The sequence below is a fragment of the Ylistrum balloti genome, unplaced genomic scaffold, assembly GCF_031769215.1.
Source record: "Ylistrum balloti isolate Yb309-2 unplaced genomic scaffold, AGI_CSIRO_Ybal_v1 Utg369856, whole genome shotgun sequence".
Taxonomy (NCBI): domain Eukaryota; kingdom Metazoa; phylum Mollusca; class Bivalvia; order Pectinida; family Pectinidae; genus Ylistrum; species Ylistrum balloti.
Window position 1 is genome coordinate 1594523 of NW_026782006.1, and position 27209 is coordinate 1621731.

The 27209-nt window shown below is 37.0% G+C and overlaps 2 protein-coding genes across 2 annotated transcripts; one reads left to right on the plus strand and one right to left on the minus strand.

Annotated features, from left to right (window-relative positions):
* Positions 1 to 76: 76 nt before the first annotated feature.
* On the plus strand, positions 77 to 3877 carry LOC132545781 (phosducin-like protein 3). Its single transcript, XM_060209470.1, has 6 exons — positions 77 to 210; positions 996 to 1125; positions 1283 to 1373; positions 1722 to 1865; positions 2094 to 2302; positions 3692 to 3877. The coding sequence occupies exons 1-6, from the start codon at positions 205 to 207 to the stop codon at positions 3826 to 3828; spliced, it is 717 nt and encodes a 238-aa protein (XP_060065453.1). The 5' UTR covers positions 77 to 204; the 3' UTR covers positions 3829 to 3877.
* Positions 3878 to 6995: 3118 nt separating this feature from the next.
* Positions 6996 to 24282, minus strand: LOC132545773 (snake venom 5'-nucleotidase-like). The gene is made up of 9 exons (XM_060209461.1): positions 23926 to 24282; positions 17652 to 17871; positions 17278 to 17466; positions 16562 to 16759; positions 16069 to 16200; positions 10100 to 10222; positions 9599 to 9754; positions 8556 to 8759; positions 6996 to 7186 (listed from the first exon to the last, which is right to left on the minus strand). Exons 1-9 carry the CDS (start codon positions 24280 to 24282, stop codon positions 6996 to 6998), a joined length of 1770 nt encoding a protein of 589 aa, XP_060065444.1.
* Positions 24283 to 27209: the final 2927 nt, after the last annotated feature.

Here is a 27209-nt window from a genome sequence, read left to right on the forward strand (position 1 = left end):
TTCGTGATCACAGCCCAAGCTTTCGTATGAGTCTGATTGTGCCTGTCCAGTCCTTATAAGGAAGTATTCGTATTACACACATTTTCCAGATTAGATGACTAAACGTAGATTGAGAAGTGACAGCATCGAACAAAATAGATCTATATATATTTAGAAGTATTTAAAGCAGAAATACCCTACGACTCACACAGAATAATACTCAGGATGCAGGTAATTAGAAACTCACAGTAGATTTGTGGTAATCGGTAGAGTGGTAGAGCACGTTGATATGTAGTTTCCATGAATGTGTAATAGCATAGTACGATCAGCACATTTCTTCATGTTTCAGTGAAATATCCTTAACTTAATCGCTATACTTGCAGCAAAAATGGGTAATTGTTAAAGGACAAAACGTTTCATTTAACAGGGCGATTCCCTTAAAATCAAATCACAGGAAAATTATATTGAAGATAACTTTTGAAAGATTTTCATTCAAGTTTTAATTTAATTACAGAGCAGGATGGTGTCACTTTCTTTTTCAAAGATCATGGGAATATCAATCTGTAATGATGCAGATATCACTATTAGCTTAACAAGCATACAATATATATATGTTGGTATTAATATTGATTCATTACTTATATGCTTTATTTTCCAATGACAATTAGATTTAATCACTAGCTATAATGTTGCAGTTAATTGCACACTCTTCAACAAAATTTTCCGAAAAGGATACATGTGTAACTTAAATTTAGTAAATGAAAGGGATGTATTCCTGTAACTATGCAGATCTATATCATAGATATTGTTAACACTTTTCTGCTAATTAAATTACCTCATTTCCTTACTGAATTGATACTAATGACATGTAAGTTTTTTTTACCTGTTTGTGATCAGACAGTTTTCAATTGATCTGATAACTTCACAGTATTGATGCAAATAGATGTATAGCTGATATTCATCAGATTTGATCAGGTTCTTTGGTATTGAATAATTCAGTAACTTTCTTAACACAGGACCCAAATGCAGATACAGAATGGAATGACATATTGCGAGCAAAAGGGATTATTCCAGAGAAGGAAAAAGAGGTAACAGAAGATGATGTTGTCCATCTACTGGAACAGACTATCCAGGATAAATCTAGAGGTAGTGATATATGATTGTGAGAGAGAGAATGTTGTGAATTGGAGGTTTTTCATATCGTTGATGTATTTTATTGTTTCAGGATGTCGCGAAGTATATCTGTAATCTTGATTAGTTACTGAAGTTATTCAATGTAATGTATATGTCATGTCTTTGATAGGTAAAGATTTAGGTGATATGTCACTAAAAGAACTAGAAGAGAAGGAAGATGACATAGATGAGGAAGAAGAAAGAATATTTGAAGCTTACAGGTAAAATTCTCTTGTACATGTAAAAGAGTCAACATCATTTTGATAAGCTCCATTCTGGAAAAATTCTGTCTCAATATTTTAATGAAATACTGATATATGTGTATATGGTTACTTTAAAGCAAAATGAGCTATGAAAAACATGGTGTAAAAATTGAAGTATATAATAAAGTTTTGTCAGATTGCAGTTGTTATATATCAAGTTACCATATCTTAAAATGAAGTAACTAGCTGATATATAAATTTCTGCCGTTGGAAAAGCTACCAGCAAATATAAATTACTCCTACGGATGTAGGAGATACATTTCCAAAAAGAAAATAATCTTGATATTAATAATGCTGATATTGTAGGAGACAAAGAATGGCAGAAATGAAAGCAGCAGCAGCTAAATCCAAGTTTGGGAGTGTGCTGGAGATCACAAAGGAAGACTGGGTCAGGGAAATCAACAAGGCTGGAGATGGAATCTGGGTAGTCCTTCATGTCTACAAACCAGGGTGGGTTATCTCCCCTTAGTTAGTGTAACGTATGGTGAGACTTGAAACACTGATAAGCTCTCATTCATGTACATAGAGAGCTGACATCTTTGAAATTTGATGGAGTTGATAATATTACAATGATTTTTATTGTAGGGTTTTTATGAATTGATGTGGAGTTATTTGATGTTTTTTATTTATAACATTACATTTGTAACTAATCTGTTTTTCTGTTGTTTTTTTCTTCAGAATTCCATTGTGTACACTATTAAATCAACATATGGCCGAATTAGCAAGAAAATTCCCAGATGTTAAATTTGTGAAAAGTGTATCGAGTGTATGCATTCCTAATTATCCAGACAAAAACTTACCTACTGTTTTTGTGTACCATGAAAGTGATATGAAGAAACAATGGGTGGGACCACATAATTTTGGAGGAATGAACTTTAAGAGAGATGGTAAGTACAGTTGCCAAATGTTCAGCTCTCTTTCCTTAATGTCATTGATTCAGGTTATCTGTATTAGATTATCCAAAAGTAAAGTTGAAGTCATTATGACTATGTCTACAAACAATGACCTTTTTTGACGTCTGTTTTTGTTTCCATTGAAAATAAAGGACATATTTTGCTGGAATCTTTGTCTTTGGGCAGGTTAGTCGGTATAGTTTGTAATGTCTATGTCTGTCCAGAACTCATGATATAATCACAGTACAGGTACCCCCAAGGTGTCATTGTGTCCTCCTTCAGATTAATGTATTAAGCTGGTTCTTCTATTAATCATTTCCTGATCATGTCATCTAAACAATAAAGATTCTTCTTGAAACGTTAAGTATTCTCCTGTTGCCTTGGAAACAATATGAATTGCAGTGTACAAAAGTCAGTATTTCAAATACGGCCAGAGTAACCTGCACTTGAAGGTCAAAACTTAAAAAGGTAAAATAAAGAGATTCTGCTGGTTCTGTCACTTTTGAAAGATCAAAATCAGTTCTCTCACCCCTTCAGATGTACAACGTGCTGTGGTTATGTCATTGTATACACCAGGTCAGATAGGGGATTGGTTATAAATAAGATGTACAATGTGCTGTGGTTATGTCACTGTATACACCAGGTCAGATAGGGGATTGGTTATTAATAAGATGTACATTGTGCTGTGGTTATGTCACTGTATACACCAGGTCAGATAGGGGATTGGTTATAAATAAAATATACAATGTGCTGTGGTTATGTCACTGTATACACCAGGTCAGATAGGGGATTGGTTATAAATAAAATATACAATGTGCTGTGGTTATGTCACTGTATACACCAGGTCAGATAGGGGATTGGTTATAAATAAGATGTACATTGTGCTGTGGTTATGTCACTGTATACACCAGGTCAGATAGGGGATTGGTTATAAATAAGATATACATTGTGCTGTGGTTATGTCACTGTATACACCAGGTCAGATTGGAGATTGGTTATAAATAAAATATACAATGTGCTGTGGTTATGTCACTGTGTGTTCACACATTAAGGACTTGCATGGAGATTTGTAATCCTATTAAGAAAAAGTGGTAATAAATGTTTCAATTATAATCTAAAATGATCAAGCTCGATGTAAATGCCCAGCTAGGACCATGTTCATAAAGAACCAAGAATATTACTTCTGTGTTCTGAAGAAACTGTTCACAGGAGAGACAGCTGAAAATTGATTTGAAAAGACGACTAGTGGATGATGATTGGTTAATTTTTAACTTAACAGATGTGATAGAGGTTGATATTTTATCTTAAGTTTTGGCGAAATATTTTGTTTGGTTTTCATATGTTCACTTTTAAATTATATCATTGTGTTTGCTTTTTCTTCAGAATTTGAATGGATGTTATCACAAAATGGAGTATTAAAAACAGAGCTTGAAGGGCCCCCCAGACAGGGGGTGGATGATGTGATGAGTCGTGCCATGAGGGAGAGTGCAATAGACAGTGACGATGAAAACGATTGGTAGAACATATATGCAGCATAGATTTTTTAAATAAATTTTATATTAATCACAATCTTGATGTCAGTGAAGTTTCTGTTTGATTTTCTTTCTCCAAATTAAGGTTGGTGTTTGTTGACATATGGCACCTGTTCACGTACACAAGTAGGCTTTGTGAAATGATTTTCTCTTCCCTGTTACATTGATGAAGGAAAATTATAAAGTTTACAACTGTTTCTGGAAATGCTTAGTTCCTGTTCAGATATTTTAAACTTGCTATTTGATAGTTCTCTTCCCACTAAACTTTGTCTTAGGTGCCATAGGTGTAGTTAAAAATGAACAATTGATATGACGTTAGGAAGATATTTCGTTTGTGGACTACATTACTTGACAGCGTGATTCGGTTTATACCATCAACAATTTTAACATTTTCTGGTTGCTAAGATACTTCTCTCAAGTATAACTCTGGAAGTCTTGCCTAGATTTCAACTAAATCTTGCATGAATTATCACCATGAATCAAAGATTTCGAATTCCTGAGTTCCGACTCGACGGATCACTTTCCCGGATTTTCAGCACCGAAAAATAAATATTGCAGATGGTTTCTTGATCATAGAAAAACTATTTAGGTGAAAATTGAAAAAAAAAAGAAGCACACAAACCCCCTCTTTTTCAATAACGAAAAGTTTAATACTAGAAGATCATCTAATGAAAGATTTATGTTATTTTGGAAAATTTTCATTTTTTGGTTGCTATAGAGATTAAAGCTCATTAAATCAAATGAAAATTGAGCATTTTCATATAACTGTATTCTCAATATCCAAGTATCGTACCCTAACTTGGTAATGAAAGACGAAAATTATTTCAAATAGGTTGTCATGAAAATATTGATTTTTTTGCTTTTAATATACTTTCTAAAATCAAAGCCTTAAAAAAATCATGCCAGAAAAAAATTTAATACTGGAATTTTTTTACTTCTCAGAGAAGTACATCATTAAGTAAACAAATGGTGTGTTGATAGGAAGATGTGTTTGGAATGTAAGTCACATTACATTGCATTACAGAGACAAAACTATGAATCTTCAGGATAAAGTATTTAAGATACAGCAGTGAACAAGTCCAGTATATGGCACTTTACAAGAATTTATAATTACTCCTCAAGACAATTAAAAAAAAATAACAGCAATAATAAAAACAAAACAATGCTCCAACATTTTATTAATATAATGTCCAAAACACAAATACTTGAATCAAACTTACATTTAATGAAATATGATTTCACTTACAAGCATTTATACCTCATACATGTACATACTTATAAAATTTTATTTTCTTTGGCAAATATTGACTTCGATGAATTATCATACCAAATGTACATATGAAATGGGGCATGTGATATGTCCAAAAGTTTGCCTTGGGACAGAATCCTCTGCTTCTGTTTATTGATTGTATTATATCCTTGTGTGATACAGAGTATTTCTGGACTGATTCTCTGCTGATTCCCCTCTTTTCTCTGATGTCAATCACCAAGCTTCAGTATGGTATCTTGTCATTGATTTGACAAACTTATGGTTTCCCTGTAATCTCTATGTTATAGACTACCATGACATTGTGATGTGCCACTGTTACCATCTGGCCCAGACCCCAGTTTCATGATCTTCCTTAACTTACCTAATGCTTTTCTATGATGGGCAAGATTTCCATAAGTTTGATGAAACTGGACCCTGGTTGTTCAGAGACTGGTTATAGATAACTGGTGGTGAGTGAAAATTTTTACATGTGAATCAAACAAAACTGTGAAAATTCTTTATCATTTTTCAGCATAAGATCTGTTGAGCCAGGTCAGATCGATATTTAATAGCATAAATTCTGCTTTGAAAGTCTTTGTTTCATCATTTGCAACAATTACTTTTTTTCACTAACCACTACTCAAGTCTTAATCTTCTGGTCTGGTCTAAACATTTCTGAAAGTATTTAACACAGATATATATCACAGAGTTGATGAAAATTTCAGAACATTTGACCTTTTTCCACAAACAGAAAGAATCAGCATTACAGCAGTTGTGTAATTGTCACATGATCTACAGGGTGATCTCCCTTGTTGGCAGATATTGTAACATGTTCATGTCACAGATCCATATACTTGGTCAGTTCATATTGTACAGTGCTCACCAGTGGACTTTTGTATTGAGTAGTAGACAATAACAGGAGATATACAGGCCCATTATTGTACAGTGCTCACCAGTGGACTTTTGTATCGAGTAGTAGACAATAACAGGAGATATACAGGCCCATTATTGTACAGTGCTCACCAGTGGACTTTTGTATCCAGTCAATAGTAGACAATAACAGGAGATATACAGGCCCATTATTGTACAGTGCTCACGCATTGGACTTTTGTATCCAGTCAATAGTAGAGAATAACAGGAGATATACAGGCCCATTATTGTACAGTGCTCACCAGTGGACTTTTGTATCCATTCAATAGTAGACAATAACAGGAGATATACAGGCCCATTATTGTACAGTGCTCACCAGTGGACTTTTGTATCCAGTCAATAGTAGACAATAACAGGAGATATACAGGCCCATTATTGTACAGTGCTCACCAGTGGACTTTTGTATCCAGTCAATAGTAGACAATAACAGGAGATATACAGGCCCAGTCAATAGTAGACAATAACAGGAGATATACAGGCCCATTATTGGTCTACATTCTTCTATGTTATATCTTACATAATCTTTCACTCCCTTGGGGGTAAGATGGGGGATCCTATCCCAGAGGAAAGGTGATTAAGTTAGCAATCAGGTGACTTGCCAAGTGTTTTCACCCGAAACATCTTTTCCTGAGGGTTGAGATCACCCTACCTCACCATCAAGGGAGTGAATGATGTGTTTCCTCTTACCTAGCTGGCATTATTAGGTAATTGTATGTGTTTTTCTTGTCCCAATGCCTCATATTGTTGATATTATGTCAGTGAATTGTTACTGTAGCTTCATACTATTATTTTATAGGGAAATCCCCATCTCTAAAGGTGCATGGATTTTTTTCTAGGGTAAGAAAAAAACTTATAAATTCAGAACTTGGCGAGGGCATCTAATTTGCTTTGTTAAGCTTTTGCTTGGAATGTTACAAAGTCCATTTTGTAAAACAAGTGATGTGTGTCCGAGATATATTTAGTGACATTAAGACAATCAGAGAATGACAAACAAGATAAGCACAAATAACATCAGTGGGCTGATGGTCATGTGGTTAATCATACCAGCTGAACATACAGTGTGTGTCACGTATGTAGAATTTGTGAACTGGAAACGTCTTTCAAGACCAATCGTTACTGGGTTGTACTTCTTCAAGTACTGTGAAATTACTTCAATGTCCAGTATATCTGTAACACAAATGAGGGCTTCATTATAATTCTTTAATATATACCAGCATTAGCATGAATCTTGTTAATTCCTGTAGGTCCTGATAAATTTCTCATTGGCTGTTAAGTTTTTGTCCTTATTGTATAGATCTATACACTGTACTAACAATACTGGGTTTTACACAACTTACCTAGGCTCATTTACCATAAATTAAAATTGTTTTGTTAGAGTATGTAATAGAATCATCAAAACATATATCTTGAAAATGCAATGAGAACCATAGTCCATATTATGTGTTCTGTAAAAAAATTCTACCTGTTTGACTTAAAACTTTTCAAGCTTTGGTTAAACTGGAAATATCTGAGAATGACAAAAAGGACTTACAGTATTCTGGATTCATTAATCTACATGTAAGTTAATTTCTTGATATCTATTATTGGATTGTGTATTTGCATCACATTAGTTTGAGTTTTTGGCATTTTTGAAGTGGTTTTATAGAACAACACAACCAGGTATAAGATTCACACATTTACTGTATTAGTATAATCTTTTATGATTAAATGGAAGAACAGAGTTATAATACACAGCAGTCAGATGTATACTGTACAGGTACCATCTGTTGTGGTGGTCCTGAATGAAAATCTGATTAATTGTCCCTAGTAGATACACATTTAATGTACTGGTACCACCTGCCATATTGGTCCCGAAAACCAGAGTAACTGTCTCTATCACTCACATACTTACTGTATCGGTACCACATGTCATGTTGGTCCTGAAGACCAGATTAACTGTCCCTATCAGTCACTTAAGTACTGTATTGGTACCACATGTCATGTTGGTCCCGAAGACCAGATTAACTGTCCCTATCAGTCACTTAAGTACTGTATCGGTACCACCTGTCATGTTGGTCCCGAAGACCAGAGTAACTGTCTCTATCAGTCACATACTTACTGTATTGGTATCACCTGTCGTGTTGGTCCTGAAGACCAGAGTTACTGTCCCTATCAGTCACATATTTACTGTATTGGTACCACCTGTCATGTTGGTCCCGAAGACCAGAGTAACTGTCTCTATCAGTCACTTAAGTACTGTACTGGTACCACCCTACCACCTGTCATGTTGGTTCCGAAGACCAGAGTAACTGTCCCTATCAGTCACTTAAGAACTGTACTGGTACTACCCTACCACCTGTCATGTTGGTTCCGAAGACCAGAGTAACTGTCCCTATCAGTCACTTAAGAACTGTACTGGTACTACCCTACCACCTGTCATGTTGGTCCCGAAGACCAGAGTAACTATCTCTGTCCGTCACTTAAGTACTGTATCGGTACCACCTGTCATGTTGGTCCCGAAGACCAGAGTAACTGTCCCTATCAGTCACATACTTACTGTATTGGTACCACTTGTCGTGATGGTCCCGAAGAACGGAGTAACCATCCCCGCCTTTGATGACGAAATTAAGAGTTGCGATTCTGTATACTTCAGTGTCCTCCAGTGGACTGTATGCTGGAACCATACACTTCCTACATCTCGCATCCACTGACACGACTCGGTGACCTTTAGGCTTGGAGAGGTCATAATTTACGAAGAGACCTATAAAGAGGGGATGCAAGATTCTGTCATAGGTATTTGAATGTGTTTAAACAAGTAGATCTATTGGTTTCTCCTATCATCACGCAACATTTCAGTGGTCTTTCTAGGTGACAGACTATTTGATAACCGAGGTGATTCCAGTGAATATCACAGGTCTCGTTTACTTAACAGTATACAATAAACAAGATAATTCGGCCAATTAAAATTCTCCACTGACATTCTGCCTCATCAAGGTGAACTCATACATCAAGCATGGAGTTCCATTGACTAGCATTGTAGGGGATAGAGCACAGAAAAAACTTTGATAAAGGTCAAAAGTCAAAATTAAGGCCAGACTGATCTACCTCAATTTATGGCGTGCCTTAGATTAGTAGTATAGGAGATAGGGTGGCGACCAGCTTACCCTTTGAAGAAGGTAAAGGTCAAAATGAAGGTCAGAGTGACCTCCTTTTGATATGTGACATCTTCTCTTTCCAAGGTTTAGTTATACGACAAATATTAAGTTCCCATGACTAGCTTTGTAGAAGATAAGGCCCGGATGGGATAGCAGAACTAAGGATGGACGGACAAAACACAAACCACAGCTCCCTCTAGTTCCCGGTGGGGGAGTAATAATGAAATGAACTGTGTCAGTAAGTTGCCTGTGATTAATAGCCGTATCAGAAAAAATGATTTGTTCACGAGTTCAGACCGGACATTTGGGTGATGTGTTTAATAGCAGTTTTGTAATTTATTCGGTCCTTGTTTAAAGTCAATGCACCAGGCAATGTATTACTAGATTCAGGTGTGTTTGTGAAGTTTGTGGTGTCATGTCTGACAAGTTGTGATAAATGTTTTACCCGACATCTGAAGTAAGGCACCAGGTTTATCAATAGGATCATAGTTTTCTACCGAGTGTTCCAATGCTTGGCGTAGATATTTCCCTTTGATATCAATGATGTCAATACTGTTTCCGAACGGCATCAAGGTCAATAGGTCACCACGTGTAATATTGCCTGGAACAAGAGAGCATCCAGTAGGATCACAGGTACATTACATCGGCCTGTAGTCTTTTACTTTTCCTGTGAACGATATCTGGTAACACCAGAGATGATATCACATATACATTTTTTTATCTCATGGGTTCACCTAGTCCGAAAGGGTCCTGACAATCAGTCCGCGATTTTATGACCTGAATCGTTCGGACTTTGGTGTATCAACATACGAAAATACCCTATGAATGACGAGTAAGACACAGAAGAACAGAAGAAATTTTCTTGATAATACTAAAAATATAAAATTCCCTGATCACAAAAAAGACACGTCTACGTTTTCCTCCGTGCTACGTGAATAACACCTACCTTGTTCAATAGGTGCCCTGATTCCACCCGAGTTCATGATAGCTATAGCAGCCTCTGTCCATGATGTGTTGTCTGTCTGACGTCCGACGAAATAATCCACGATGCCATCAGTTATCAGATTTCCTGATCAGAAAATGTTAGACGAAATTAGGAGAAACGACAGCGACAAAGACAAAACATTAAATTATAGTGTTCTTGGTATTGTAGAAATAGCTTATAACTTTATACTCAAAACATTTTTGCCTCTCTGTGTTGAGAAGATCTACAGGTATAAGTGGATAATTATATGAGATTGATTGTATTTTGTTTCCCAGGTAATAGACAACTCCGTATCAAGCAGTCGCTGGAACTGAGGAGAGTAGGACTCGGCTTGATTTATTATAGGATCCAATGTGTTCATGATCTTTGTTAGTATCCCCTAAACTCGCACTAATAACATCCTTGGTACTCCAGGGGTTATGGTCACTATCGCTCTCTGTACCCATGGAACCATCCTCGATACTCCAGGGGTTATGGTCACTATCACTCTCTGTACCCATGGAACCATCCTCGATACTCCAGGGGTTATGGTCACTATCACTCTCTGTACCCATGCAACCATCCTCGATACTCCAGGGGTTATGGTCACTATCGCTCTCTGTACCCATGGAACCATCCTCGATACTCCAGGGGTTATGGTCACTATCACTCTCTGTACCCATGCAACCATCCTCGATACTCCAGGGGTTATGGTCACTATCACTCTCTGTACCCATGGAACCATCCTCGATACTCCAGGGGTTATGGTCACTATCACTCTCTGTACCCATGCAACCATCCTCGATACTCCAGGGGTTATGGTCACTATCACTCTCTGTATCCATGGAACCATCCTCGATACTCCAGTGGTTACACTCACTATCACTCTCTGTACCCTTGAAACTCTGCATGGAAAAATGCAGTTCCATATGTGGCAAATTGTGGATAAGACGAGAAGACTAGTTTAATCCTTTGATGGACATCAAACAATCTAGAGGTCGTATAACGGTTTATCGTACTGACTTTTAAGTTGGATGTCGCTTCAGTCTATGACTGGTTAACCAGGAACCTGCTCTACAATAATCACAATAATCAAATTGCATTGCTTGTGCCTTCAAATAAACCAGGGCTGCAGAAAGTGATCGTAACCCTGGCGTATCGGGTATGAACTAATAAATGCGGATAAAAATTGAATAAAAACGATTCGAATTCCACACATTGGCCTTGCTGTATGTATGAATAAAGCCCTACGTGTCGGGATGGTATCACGGCAGTAGTGATCGTAAACCAGATATATGGTTATCGAAAGGCGTCCTTGTTGGATTGAAACTGTAAATTGTACATGTTGAAACATTACAATAACATCATTGATCGCGCATTTAAACTGATGAAGGTGTTTGTAAGTCTGACTTGATAATCATCACGTGTTCCAGCAACTTAAACCTATACTGCAATATGTACAACCATGCTAGGGCTAAAAGACTCGTTAACACTGAATAAAACGCCCAAGGTTGTTGTTATTAAAAGCGTAGAAAAGTGTATGTTTAAACATCAAAGTTTGTCGTGTCATCATAATTGGGATTATTAAGTTGAACTGAAATATAAATCTACTTAACCACATATTGCAATGCGTTCGCTCAGCGTCCCATCACCAGTCGTGTTTTTAAAATTATAACAAAAAGTTTCAAAAGATACAGGTTGACGACCATTATGATGAATTTTTATGGTCGCCATAGTGATTGGGAAATATTCCATTTCTCTGTGCGATATGGAGCTGGACGTGTCTGATGCTCGTAAGTTTGCTCGTTGGTTCCGTTGCTGTATAACTTGTTCTCATTTGAGAACGTGACATTACTTGGATTGACCCAGATTTACATGGCGGGTGTCGTCGATGAAGCAGAAGACGTTTACTCCTCCAGAACACCTGGTCTTATTCTCCTTGTACTTTTTGTTTCTAGTTTGCTCTAATTTTATTAAATTTGAATTTGGATTATGATACAGTTGACATGTTGATATTTTCTTGGTGTGTTTTGTAAGTCTAGGGTTGATAAGGTATAAAAAAGCTCGTCATTGTAGTATGGTTAGTACTAGAGATTTTCACACGATTCAGCTATCTCTTTTCTACATCCCAATGTAAGATAAATAAGAATGTTTAACAGCAGGACTTCTGTCAGAATGTGATGTTTTAAGCCCGTATATCCTGCCAGGAGTTTTAGGCTTGGTAGCTTAGGTTGCCCGGCATTATTATCTTCACAAATTATCGAAGCTGTCTGACAACTATTTTACACTGGATTTGTCCACTTTAAATCATGTGCATGTCACATAGGAACAAAGGAAAGTGAATTCTCGCCATCGTACACAAATTCCACTAGTACTATGAACTGATGGATGAATTCGTTTGGTACAGGAACAGGCAGTGTTCGCCGATACGTATCCGGGTATACTTGGTTTCCACATCTAGAGTTGTTTCATTCTATTGTCATACTATGGTTTCACCTTTCTTTCAGCTCTTTCTTTACCGCCCGGGCCCATATTCTCTTTCCTATAAGCTACTTCTAGAAATCAATATTAGTTACATCAGATCTATTGCTACTTCAAAAAATCGAATTAAGTTCGATCAGATCTATCGTCTTCCTCTAGAAATGGATATTAGTTTCATCAGATCTATCGTCTTCCTCTAGAAATGTATATTAGTTTCATCAGATCTATCGTCTTCCTCTAGAAATGTATATTAGTTTCATCAGATCTATCGTCTCCATCTAGAAATGGATATTAGTTTCATCAGATCTATCGTCTTCCTCTAGAAATGTATATTAGTTTCATCAGATCTATCGTCTTACTCTAGAAATGTATATTAGTTACATCAGATCTATCGTCTTACTCTAGAAATGTATATTTGTTACATCAGGTCTATCGTCTACCTCTAGAAATGTATATTTGTTACATCAGATCTATCGTCTACCTCTAGAAATGTATATTTGTTACATCAGATCTATCGTCTACCTCTAGAAATGTATATTAGTTACATCAGATCTATCGTCTACCTCTAGAAATCAATATTAGTTACATCAGATCTATCGTCTACCTCTAGAAATGTATATTAGTTACATCAGATCTATCGTCTACCTCTAGAAATGTATATTTGTTACATCAGATCTATCGTCTTCCTCTAGAAATGTATATTAGTTTCATCAGATCTATCGTCTCCATCTAGAAATGTATATTAGTTACATCAGATCTATCGTCTACCTCTAGAAATGTATATTAGTTACATCAGATCTATCGTCTACCTCTAGAAATGTATATTAGTTACATCAGATCTAGATATTAGTTACACCTCTAGAAATGTATATTAGTTACATCAGATCTATCGTCTACCTCTAGAAATCAATATTAGTTACATCAGATCTATCGTCTACCTCTAGAAATGTATATTTGTTACATCAGATCTATCGTCTACCTCTAGAAATCAATATTAGTTACATCAGATCTATCGTCTACCTCTAGAAATCAATATTAGTTACATCAGATCTATCGTCTACCTCTAGAAATGTATATTAGTTACATCAGATCTATCGTCTACCTCTAGAAATGTATATTTGTTACATCAGATCTATCGTCTACCTCTAGAAATGGATATTAGTTACATCAGATCTATCGTCTACCTCTAGAAATGTATATTTGTTACATCAGATCTATCGTCTACCTCTAGAAATGTATATTAGTTACATCAGATCTATCGTCTACCTCTAGAAATGTATATTTATTACATCAGATCTATCGTCTACCTCTAGAAATGTATATTAGTTACATCAGATCTATCGTCTACCTCTAGAAATGTATATTAGTTACATCAGATCTATCGTCTACCTCTAGAAATGTATATTAGTTACATCAGATCTATCGTCTACCTCTAGAAATGTATATTAGTTACATCAGATCTATCGTCTACCTCTAGAAATGGGTATTAGTTACATCAGATCTATCGTCTACCTCTAGAAATCAATATTAGTTACATCAGATCTATCGTCTACCTCTAGAAATGTATATTAGTTACATCAGATCTATCGTCTACCTCTAGAAATGTATATTAGTTACATCAGATCTATCGTCTACCTCTAGAAATGTATATTAGTTACATCAGATCTATCGTCTACCTCTAGAAATGTATATTAGTTACATCAGATCTATCGTCTACCTCTAGAAATGTATATTAGTTACATCAGATCTATCGTCTACCTCTAGAAATCAATATTAGTTACATCAGATCTATCGTTACTCTAGAAATGTATATTAGTTACATCAGACCTATCGTCTACCTCTAGAAATCTAGAAATATTAGTTACATCAGTCTATCTATCGTCTACGTACCCTAGAAATGTATATTAGTTACATCAGATCTATCGTCTACCTCTAGAAATCAATATTAGTTACATCAGATCTATCGTCTTACTCTAGAAATGTATATTAGTTACATCAGACCTATCGTCTACCTCTAGAAATCAATATTAGTTACATCAGATCTATCGTCTACCTCTAGAAATGTATATTAGTTACATCAGATCTATCGTCTACCTCTAGAAATGGGTATTAGTTACATCAGATCTATCGTCTACCTCTAGAAATGTATATTTATTACATCAGATCTATCGTCTACCTCTAGAAATCAATATTAGTTACATCAGATCTATCGTCTACCTCTAGAAATCAATATTTGTTACATCAGATCTATCGTCTACCTCTAGAAATGTATATTAGTTACATCAGATCTATCGTCTACCTCTAGAAATGTATATTAGTTACATCAGATCTATCGTCTACCTCTAGAAATGTATATTAGTTACATCAGATCTATCGTCTACCTCTAGAAATGTATATACCTCTAGAAATGTATATTAGTTACATCAGATCTACCTCTAGAAAATATTAGTTACATCAGATCTATCGTCTACCTCTAGAAATGTATATTAGTTACATCAGATCTATCGTCTACCTCTAGAAATGTATATTAGTTACATCAGATCTATCGTCTTACTCTAGAAATGGATATTAGTTACAACAGATCTATCGTCTTCCTCTAGAAATGTATATTAGTTACATCAGATCTATCGTCTACCTCTAGAAATGTATATTAGTTACATCAGATCTATCGTCTACCTCTAGAAATGTATATTAGTTACATCAGATCTATCGTCTACCTCTAGAAATGGGTATTAGTTACATCAGATCTATCGTCTACCTCTAGAAATGGGTATTAGTTACATCAGATCTATCGTCTTACTCTAGAAATGTATATTAGTTACATCAGATCTATCGTCTACCTCTAGAAATGTATATTAGTTACATCAGATCTATCGTCTACCTCTACAAATGGGTATTAGTTACATCAGGTCTATCGTCTACCTCTAGAAATGGGTATTAGTTACATCAGATCTATCGTCTACCTCTAGAAATGGATATTAGTTACATCAGATCTATCGTCTACCTCTAGAAATGGATATTAGTTACATCAGATCTATCGTCTACCTCTAGAAATGGATATTTGTTACATCAGATCTATCGTCTACCTCTAGAAATCAATATTAGTTACATCAGATCTATCGTCTTACTCTAGAAATGTATATTAGTTACATCAGATCTATCGTCTACCTCTAGAAATGGGTATTAGTTACAACAGATCTATCGTCTACCTCTAGAAATGGATATTAGTTACATCAGATCTATCGTCTACCTCTAGAAATCAATATTAGTTACAACAGATCTGTCGTCTACCTCTCGCCTCCCTCTAGAAATCAATACTAGCTGGATCAGAACTGTGCACGATCTCTCATTTCGCCTCATTAGTTCATACCATGAACACACAACTAACAGTGGTCTTACTCCCCAAGACAGTGATGTCAAAACAATGATATATCTAATTAAACATGTTACTCATATACCAGGATAGTTACCCATGTTACACTCCTGTAATCGACACACATTACTGCTTCCGTCAAGGTATACTGCAGATTTTCCCATCACCACACTCTTCTCACGTATCAGAGGTACCAACAGGTCTGCAACTTCTGCCTCAGTGGTTGGGTCTGTAAAGGAAAAGTTGTAGATGTATGTATGTGTAAATAGAAGTAAATATGTATGTATGTATGTATGTATTGATAAATTATCTTTGACATTTTGACGACGAAATCGACAACATTCGCTAATATACTTTATTCGTTGTGTTGCTCGCAGATGTAACATGATACCCCTTTGTTTTGAATATTGAAATTAAGTTAAACGTGATCTATTGACAACCGATTGTAAAACAAAAGACACGTATTCTGCTCCAATCTCGTAATACCGAAGTGAAAGCCAGAATGTCAGTAGTCAAAGGTACAAAAGCTACATTTATAACTGGATGTGATTTAATCTTATACTTGTGATATATCGTTCCCAATAGTTTACCTTTTGACACTGTACTGTCCAGCAGTATCGGGGCACCTTCCCATTGTGTGACGTGTCCGTTGTCATCAAATGTGACGTCAATAAAACCGAGGTATTTGCCTGACCAATACGCTTGTACTACCAATGTCTTCTCGCCGTTCTCGTTTGTGATCACCGTAGGGTAGGGCCCCTCTGGTTCATCATTCGAAGGAGGAGTACCTGAATAATTCGTATCAAGAGGCAATTCAGTCAATAATGCTATATATAACAGCGAGCGATGTCGTGCATGCATTTACCTTCTTCTTACATATCTCCGTCAGGTTTTGAACCAAATAAAATCTTGCAATAATATATATACACAATAATTCATAGACTCGTAAAATTTGTGGTTAAGACTACAAACTTACCAGTCTAAACGAATGCGTGGGTGTGTCTGACCACAAACTTACCTGTGTAAAGGAATGTGTGATATTTCTGACCACAAACTTACCTGGGTACAGAAATGTTGGTATATTTCTGAACACAAACTTACCTGTGTGCAGGAATGTGTGGTATGTCTGACCACAAACTTACCTGTGTGCAGGAATGTGTGATATTTCTGACCACAAACTTACCTGTGTGCAGGAATGTGTGATATTTCTGACCACAAACTTACCTGTGTGCAGGAATGTGTGGTATGTCTGACCACAAACTTACCTGTGTAAAGGAATGTGTGGTACGTCTGACCACAAACTTACCTGTGTACAGGAATGTGTGGGTATGACCGCCCACGATCACATCTAATCCCTCTACTTCCGCCGCCAGTTTCTTGTCATTCCCGTAACCATAGTGACCAAGACCAATGATTTTATCTACTCCTTGATTGGTTAGTTCCTGTACCTCTGCCCTCACTGAGGCGACAACGTCCTTGAACTTCACGGTTTTATCTGTAGTCAGAAAAAGTTTTTTTTTTTAGCTGTGACAGAAACAACAAAATGTAGAATGTAGGAAACAGGCTGTTTTTATCAACCTTCCGAGGTATTAATGGTCTTTAACATACAGAACGAACCATCAAATCAATGGAAGACATTGGTTTTCCCGAGTATATCGATTTAAACGACAATCAGCAAACCTGGATTGGAAATGAAAGATGTTTCCTCAGTGGTGTAGCCAATAACTCCTATTCTTTGTCCACTCACATCCAGGATGGTATGGCTGCCTATTTTCTCGCTAAGTTTTGGTTCTTCAGAAAGATCGAGATTACAACTGAGCACCGGAAATACTGACGTGACATTGTCTAAGAATGGCACCAACCCGTCGACCCCGTTATCAAACTCGTGGTTACCAACTGCCTGGAAATAAAATCCAAATAGAAAGTCAATTTAGTGAACGTTACATCAGAGTCACTTGATTCAGTAATATGGACGACACATGTCGTACAACGATTGTGAAATACATTATGTTTACTTTTATTATTCCATATCGAGAATTTACCGTTTTAGACAGATATAACCCCTTCATCTTCAACCAACGATAGTCAAGGAACCGAAATATTCTCCTGCACAATGTCGACAAGTAAATGTAAATTGATAAATGTTGATGGAGATGATGGGAAAGGATCTCATTTGGGAATTGATTCTCGTTAAGTATACCTGAATCAAACAATATCTATTTTTTTTATTGTAGTCCATGAAGCAGGTGACGCTTATCCATCCGGAACTCATAGACTTACTCTCTTGTGTATTTTCAGTACTAACATGTATGGCACGTTGGATACCTGGTAAACTTTCTGATAACTGTGTCAGAGGCATGACGACATCACACTGGGGCAGTGAATATATCTGTATCGTGAAAACTCGCAAAATCATTTTTAGTTTCTCTTTCAAATAAAAAAAATCCACATTAAAATGGCAGGTGTTAACGTGATTTACCGGGTTTTGCCATTTGCCTTATGCTAGACAATCGTTAATGTGATGTACCTGGTACGGACGTTTGTCGTATGCTAGACAGTCGTGAAGGTGATGTACCGGGTACGGACGTTTGTCGTATGCTAGACCGTCGTAAAGGTGATGTACCGGGTACGGACGTTTGTCGTGTGCTAGATAGGCGTAAAGGTGATGTACCGGGTACGGACGTTTGTCGTGTGCTTGACAGTCGTAAAGTCGTAAAGGTGATGTACCGGGTACGGACGTTTGTCGTGTGCTAGACAGTCGTAAAGGTGATGTACCGGGTACGGACGTTTGTCGTGTGCTAGACCGTCGTAAAGGTGATGTACCGGGTACGGACGTTTGTCGTGTGCTAGACCGTCGTAAAGGTGATGTACCGGATACGGACGTTTGTCGTGTGCTAGACAGTAGTAAAGGTGATGTACCGGGTACGGACGTTTGTCGTGTGCTAGACAGTCGTAAAGGTGATGTGTGACACTATCAAGTAGATCACTCTGTTGTTAAACCGGAAATGGTTATATGAACAGGAAGCAGTATTTTATTGTATATAATGTTGGTTGGAAATTTAAAATATGAAAATAATAATTTTCATGAATTTATTGTTGTTTAATTTAGCTTATAACAGGAATTGAGTGTTAAATATGTACATAGTATATTGCACCAAATATGACCTTTACCTGTCCAGCACTGCATAGCCAAGTAGGGACTTATGTAAACAATGGTAGCCAGAATTCATATAAACAAATGTGATGTGTATATATAAACAGTGCAGTACAGTTAGAGTAACGATGATTGTATAATTATAACGTAAAATATTTCAAGGTCATGAGAAAATAATAGTTTAGATAGTGAATTGTATATAGTTGCTTAGTACAGCATTATGAGTATGTAAGGTAAACATGACCGATTTAGCAGATGTTAGGTTCTGCGTAATTGTTAAGTATTTGATTATTATATATGTAAATAGTGACCAATATGCGGTGGGTCTGAAGACTGGTAGTACCAATCGTCATTCCAGACAATAGCTTCCTGGGATTGGGGAATGGACCAATCAACGGTCGTTGCACTAAATGTGCATCCCCAATCCATCAGCACTTATCCCATACACAATAACAAATGGCGCCAAGATTCTGCATTTTGTGTCCAAATCGGTATCATTTTGACAGAATCTTGATATGGTTGGGTCGCCAGGATCAACCATTGTTCTTGAGGAATTTCCACCTGCGGAGTTGTCCGACTTTTGGCTTCCCCTATAAATACTGGGCAGTTTTCGCTGCTCATTGCACTTGGATCTAGGGACGCCAAAGGGACAACTTCCGGTTGTGGGACTGACTCTACGGAAGCGTGATAGGGAGCGAGCCTTCTTGTGGACTTCACTGTGCTATATAAACAACAAGTAGAAAGGAATTTGGACTTGGCTTTTTCTTCGGGAAACACAACGCGAGCGGGGGCACAGTGGGGTTACAGATGTACCGGGTACGGACGTTTGTCGTGTGCTAGACAGTAGTAAAGGTGATGTACCGAGTAAGAACGTTTGTCGTGTGCTAGACAGTCGTAAAGGTGATGTACCAGGTACGGACGTTTGTCGTGTGCTAGACAGTCGTAAAGGTGATGTACCGGATACGGACGTTTATCGTGTGCTAGACAGTAGTAAAGGTGATGTACCGGGTACGGACGTTTGTCGTGTGCTAGACAGTAGTAAAGGTGATGTACCGGGTACGGACGTTTGTCGTGTGCTAGACAGTAGTAAAGGTGATGTACCGGGTACGGACGTTTGTCGTGTGCTAGACAGTAGTAAAGGTGATGTACCCGGTACGGACGTTTTGTTGACAGATTGGAATTATATTCAGTCCCCCATATGAAGACTAGTATTCAGAAGTGGACAGTTATTACTAGAGTAAATACAATAATATGGATGACTGTACTAAAGTGAATAAAACAATTTAACAGATACCAAATGATTAAGCTACATCATGCAGCTGTTTCGTCCTTCTAGGATTCATCAGTGATACTACATCATACAGCTGTTTCGTTCTTCAAAGAATCGTCAGTGATGCTACATCATACAGCTGTTTCGTCCTTCCAGGACTCGTCAGTGAACATTATTCAGCTGTTTCGTTCTTCTATGACTCGATGATGATGGGAGTACACTCGCCTCTTTACACAAGAAATGACATAACTTGCACTTCAAAACCGCTACTAGGAATCAAAACATGGTCTACATGTTATGGGAAACCGTCAGGTATATAGATCATAAGATAATTTTTTATCTGTTGGGTTAAATGGGTGATCTCAAGACTAGCATGGGAAATTATCAATGTTTGTACAGCTCGTTAGCTGATACTGACATAGAAACGTAACCAATGAGAACATGAATTATCGGTTATCACAAGTGGACCTCACTGTGTCTTCTTCAATTATTAGTACTGTGCCGGGTACGATTATAGACCCGTTAGTAAAACTTACTCGGTTTCTATGTAGCTGGAAAATTTTCTAAAATTTGATCTCCGTGAGTTCATGGGTCTTTGTTCAAGCCCTATCTCATTGACAAGAGAACGGATATGATAGCTATGACATGTCCCCTAGTTTCCCGATATAATAGGATGTGTTAGGATGTGTCCGTATAGGACTAGGACTCATTAGAGATGTTATTGGGATAATTAATGAGTAAAAAGGTAGTCTGAAATTAAAAGCAAATCAAAGGATGTTAAATATTTAAATACTAATGAACTTTGGATTGAGTTTTTGCAAATATCTGTTATTAATCTGTTTACTGATATTCTACATTGAATCTGTCATGTATAATCTAAATTGTTAAATCTAGTCCTAATATATGATACTAATATAACCTTATTCCTGAAGTGCTTAGCTACTCTAAATAACCTACATTAAAAGATCGCTTCCGTTTGTACTACCCAATTCAAAGTACCATCTGGCAGTAGTGATAGGTATATAAACAGTGTATACAAATCAGGAGGTTTGTGTGTAGGGGTATAAACATTAGTACGAGTTAACTTAGTGCATATGCATCCCATACAGCCGTACAGCTATGGAGGCTCAGTCGTGCTATGCATCCCATACGTCCCTATAGCTATGGAGGCTCAGTCGTGCTATGCATCTCATGCGTCACTACAGCGATGGCGGCTCATTCGTGCTATGCATCCCATACGTCTCTACATCTATGGAGGCTCAGTCGTGCTATACATCCCATACGTCCCTACAGCTATGGAGACTCAGTCGTACTATCCATCCCATACGTCCTTACAGCGATGGAGGCTCAGTCGTGCTATGCATCCCATACGCCCCTACAGCTGTGGAGGCTCAGTCGTGATATGCATTCCATAAATCTATACAGCTATGGAGGCTCAGTCTTGCTATGCATCTCATATGTCCCTACAGTAATGGAGGCTCAGTCGTGCCATGCATTCCATAAGTCTATACACTTATGGAGGCTCAGCCGTGCTATGCATCCCATACAGCAGATTTCCCGTCTTCAGTGTTACATTGTTACTTGGGGTAGTGCTGATACAAAATCTGATCGTCAGTCGTTCCAGAAGGATGGAGAAATCAGTCTCACAAGAAATCTGTATGTTAGTTCGGGTTAGGTAAGAAACAATGTGAGATTCTCTTCAAGAGGTTAAGGCAAAGTTGTAGCTCGATTAGTTGCTGTTTGTAGCTATGCCTGCACTGGTAAGCAGCTCTCATAATAACTGAGAGTTGAATAGCTGTGCGTGTTAACAACTTGCATGAAATAACTATTGATTTATTATCTGGCAGCCACGATTTATTTATAAAAAAAAGGCTGATGAAATTTTCCAAATTTCTAAAATCAATTAAGGGCTGAAGTGCGCTCCAATTTTATCGCTAAATTACAATTTTACTTTATCCTTTGCAGTTATAATCGTTAAAATATCACACTAGATTCCGCTCATTTGACAGAAATGTCGAGAAAGCGCCTGACTTACACACAAATAGTATTGACAGCTGCATAGTTACAACATGGTTACAATGTGTAGTGGTGCTGGATTTGTCAGATTTGTGTGAGTTAGTTTACAGTTAATTACTTTCTGTTAACGAACTTAACACAATAAAATGTTAGCACATCATTACTCTCTGGCGAATTAGTGCAATGATAGATCTGTGTATCCACATTGATTACTGTATACAGGGCCTGAAGTCAGAGAAACGACATCACCGTGCAATACTTCCAAACAACCAACAGTTAATGACAGTTGATAATCTAATTATAATAAGATATGTTATAACAGTATTACTATATTGTATCACGATGTAAATATTGAATGGAATCATTTTTCTATAGCTAACTGAAATTATTAAAAGTTGTTTTGTTGTCACACACATCATTTCATCCCTTTGCCAACACTGGTAATTATAAGGTACGGTATCTTTAGGAATTTGAAGTTGTGAAATGTTGAATGTATTTAAATTTTTACCGCAGTGGATTATTTTACTCTCTTTCCATGAAGAACTTGAGGAACTACTCTTTTTTTAGTGAAAAAATTGTCTTATGATAATGTCGCTCGTAATCCCTGACAAAAGATAAACAAATTCGAAGAGTAAATATGCTGCCCAAATTGTTTCTCATAAATAACCACGGAAGTTGTAAATCAGACAACAGTAAGGTGTCCCACCAAAACATATAGAAAGGAAACACTATGTTGTGACGTCATCAAGTTCGTGACTTGTCGTGTAGAACTACAAAAATGCCAGGTCGGCAATTTTCACATCGATGCAAAAGAAGCTAATGGTGACCAGCTTTATCTGTCTTGTTTCTGGATAACGAATTGATTCAGTTGTAAAGCTGAGAGGTTTACAGATTCTCTTGACCTGTCGGTATTTTCCTGTTTTATTGCGTTTTTTTTTTAATCGAATTGTCGTCACTTGTGTTATCGTAGCTCCTCTATGATATAATATTACTTTTTTCTTATGTAAATTGTCAACAAAACAATAAAATAGTTTAAAGAAGTTTGTGGTCTTAAATGCATTCTATTGCTTGGCAATATTGATCCATTAAACGCCCTCATTTAAAGGAGTATCCACTTTTATAGAAAAAACCGTCCTTGTTGAAATTATTGTACTTCATGTCACAAAAAGGTATTCATTGGAAAAGTGTGCAACTTTTAAATGTCCCTGTAGAGCAAGAAGAACGACTTAAAGCAAAATATTAGCATTTTAAGAAAAGAAAAAGACATTAACCTTTTCCTTCAATGCTGAGGAGCAAAATCCCTCTATGCATATTATTAGCTTCATGGCTGAGAGACAGCAGGATCAATTCCAAACCAGAATTAACAAGATGGTTTCCATAATATTCTTTTATCGTGGAAACGTTTCTATTTGTAATTGGGAAGACATTGAACTCATTTTTTTCCTGAAAGAAATTACACTGACGTTTGAAAGCCCTAATTATTATCTCCCTTCATGATAGCGGTCCCTACTCACCATAGCATCGTAGTGTAGTTCCTTCATAAACTTGGCGGCTACTAATCCCTTGTAATGACTGAACCATAACGTGCCCTGGTAGTTATCTCCGGCGTTCAACAACACGTGGTGGGGATACTTGGCTCTCAGTTCTTTCACCTTAGTAACCCGTCTGGAAATACCGCCATAGCAATGATCCTCCTCTTTTTCCTTCTGTTTACAATCGGAGGAGTACTTGTTCATTTCCTCCACGTGTGCGTGAATATCATTGGTATGTATGACAGCCAATTTAAACGAACATGTAACACCATGAAAAAGGCACATGGTCATAAAGACGAGAATGATATGTCGTAACACAGAAAGGCGCATCAGTTCCATAATCGGTTCAATAACGTTTCCGATAGTGTACAGATGGTTATATGATTCAGGAGAGTACTATGGCGACTTATGGTTACGCTGGTTATCTGTGCTAGAAGTATTGCTTAGTGTTGGTTTATACCTCCAAGTAAGGCATGTCTGTGTCAAACAGTAGTCTGCTGTTAAACGCTGACCTTCTCGCTTGCTACTGGTGTAATACCTAACTGAAGCTTCGATGATGCGCGCTCACGAGTTTGTTCCCCTCTATCATTCACCAAGTAACCTTGTCAATAATTACGTAGCTGTATTCATAGCAAGGTAACTTTCAACCATATGGAAACCAGGCTATCTCACCTGGTAACAAACCCGATTGTTTTCTGGGCACCTGATCCTTGGTTTACCGAGGGACGGCTTTTGTAAACTACGAAGAAGCATGATAGTTTAAAGAATAACGGTTCATGCGTCAGCTCCGGTCAAGTTTTTCAGCTGTTCTATAAAAACACAGTTTGAGCCTCATCGACTAGAGAAGTGAACAGCTGTTCTAAGCATCAGTCCACGATCAGATATGGAGTTTCAAAACATGATCGTTCAAAAGTATATTGGTACTCATTATACAGAGAATCAAAAATCGTTTTGTTGATTTCTAACAAATATTCACGATAACAAAAGTAAGACTTTTCGTACATATACATGTATGTTGTTTCCATGTAACTATACAGTTCAGAAGGCTCTTGATTTTCCAACTTTTATCAATCGATCACGATTACCACAGTTTGGTGTGAGCGTTTTTCTTCAATAGACCACACATTTAAAATCATAAATCAGTATCTGTATGTGATATCTTGTTGGTAGTATTTGACTGTACGTTACGTAATAATGATACCCCACAGTTACTATTATTTGTACAGTTCTTGACAACGGTGAATTTGAATGTAAACATCACGGTGAGTAATTTGTAAAAACATGCATTTTATAGAATTATTTATACAACTTAGAAGCTAACAATTTGTCCTTGTTGACACAGGAAACGCTGTCAATAAAACAAGTCACATTCATTACAGAGATCTTTTATTGCCTTCGTTTTTCTTGCCGTCACTTATTCACACACCATTCGAATCGTCTTTGTAGGAAAACATGTGTTAAAGGGTACTTCCTAGCGATTTCTTTCTGCTGGGTACTTTAAACACGGTCGATAAATTTATAATCATTCCTAGTCAATCGTCAGTATAAAATTGTATTTTAAAGTTACTGGACTTAGTCTTTGTGATCTATCTTGTCGTACTCGTATTAATTTGCCATCCCAGTTCCCAACCTTTGTACCCATCTTTCCCTTTGTCAATACCATTATAAAGTTATAGATAACAGGTGGTCGTCTGGGCGACAAAGGTCCCCTCCAGTCTTAATATACTATATAGGTGGCTGCTCATGTCCTCACAGTACATGTCGTTTTGTAACGATGTAGAGATAGTGACATTTGTATTTCATTCAAATTCACTCGCAGACAAGAATTAAATTCAGATCATGTATCATATATCAACATCTGTCAGCAGAATATGTACGGAAACAACAACAAAAAGTACCAAAAAGTCAACAGCATCAAAATTCAAACTCAAATTCAATAAAACTTGGGCAAAGTATGAACAAAAGAAATACTGACAAGGATATTTCTAAACAAAAGTACACGGAGAAAAACGTCAGGTGTCCCGGAAGAGTAAGCGTCTTCCGCTTCATCGGCGACACCCGCTATAAATATAGATTGGTCAATCCAAGTAAATAATGTCACGTTCCCAAATGAGAACACGGTAAACAACAATGGAACCAGCGGATATACTAACAAGCATTAAACACGTCCAAAGTTACATGCCACAATGAAATACTTCCCGACGATATACTTAGAACTACCTACATCTCTCGACACCCAATGCTGTGAGATTTTTTTCCAGCTGTCTTAATCTTGCATGAAGGTCTTGATCTTGAGAACAAGCCCTTGAATGTCGAATCAACAGCGACATGTAAACACCAAAAGGTTGGGAATACAAGAATGCTGCTTTCCAGAAACGGATAGAGAAATTGAAATCATCACCTTGATAATACAGCTTGGTGAAAACCTGTCTCTGTTGAGTTGAAGAAAAAAGAACATCGATTTGAAAAGATTGGATAATGTATAGGTAGGTTTTTCTACGATACCAAGCAAACGTTGTTCTTTTTCCATGCTAAAATGTCTACAAACAAGTCATTAGATGTCTTGTCTGTAGGCACAATAAAATACCTATCACGTAATATTCTGTCGCTTTCATTTTAGATTCCAAGCTGCATGTTTTTAAATAATGGTAGACTGAATGGATTTAATCAGCTCTGAAAGTTAACACAACGAGGCATGCCATTTTGGATGATGTTGTAGTCGCCAGTTACTCCGTGCCCTGATAGGACCTGAGTTATAGAATGATGTAGAACAAGGTCGTTTCGAAGGAGGAGTTCTTGGTTATCAACACTCAGTTGGTGCCGCGTTTGTAATCGAAAGGTTTGTACGAAATGGTCTTGGAGTAGCAAAGGAAATGACAGGAATATTTTTGTATTGGAAGCAAATTGGGTTTTAGCTTTGACGGATTTCTTGTGTAAAATATTACTGATCTCAGTAACATTTACTTCTTTATTTGAAAACGCAACTTTGGTGAATCGCCGAGTCGCTTGGGAATTACGGTAATCCGGATGGTCAGGCTTATGATATCTTATTTGTGCCGTATCATCAATAAACTTCATGAAGTCTTAAAGCTTGTTTTCATAGTTCAACTAAGAGTAATGTTAGCTTAATTAAAGTTTGTGTAAAACAGAGAAATGAATAACACAACATAGTTCGAATAAGGTGCACACCTAAATGTCCCTGAAAAGTCCCCGGAAAGTTTTCAAACTTGACAGAGTATCTTGTTGATTTAACTTGATTCTTCTGT

Bases quoted from the DNA above. Each gene is read 5' to 3' on its own strand.
- LOC132545781 (XM_060209470.1), top strand. The intron at 1,374-1,721 runs GTAAAATTCTCT...CTGATATTGTAG, and splicing joins AGAATATTTGAAGCTTACAG to GAGACAAAGAATGGCAGAAA. The intron at 1,866-2,093 runs GTGGGTTATCTC...TTTTTTCTTCAG, and splicing joins CTTCATGTCTACAAACCAGG to AATTCCATTGTGTACACTAT.
- LOC132545773 (XM_060209461.1), bottom strand. From the start codon at position 24,282: ATGGAACTGATGCGCCTTTCTGTGTTACGACATATCATTCTCGTCTTT. The intron at 16,201-16,561 runs GTAAACTATTGG...TTTCCTTTACAG, and splicing joins GGACAGTACAGTGTCAAAAG to ACCCAACCACTGAGGCAGAA. The intron at 7,187-8,555 runs GTAAGTATGTGA...TTTGTGTTACAG, and splicing joins CGACAAGTGGTACCAATACA to ATATACTGGACATTGAAGTA.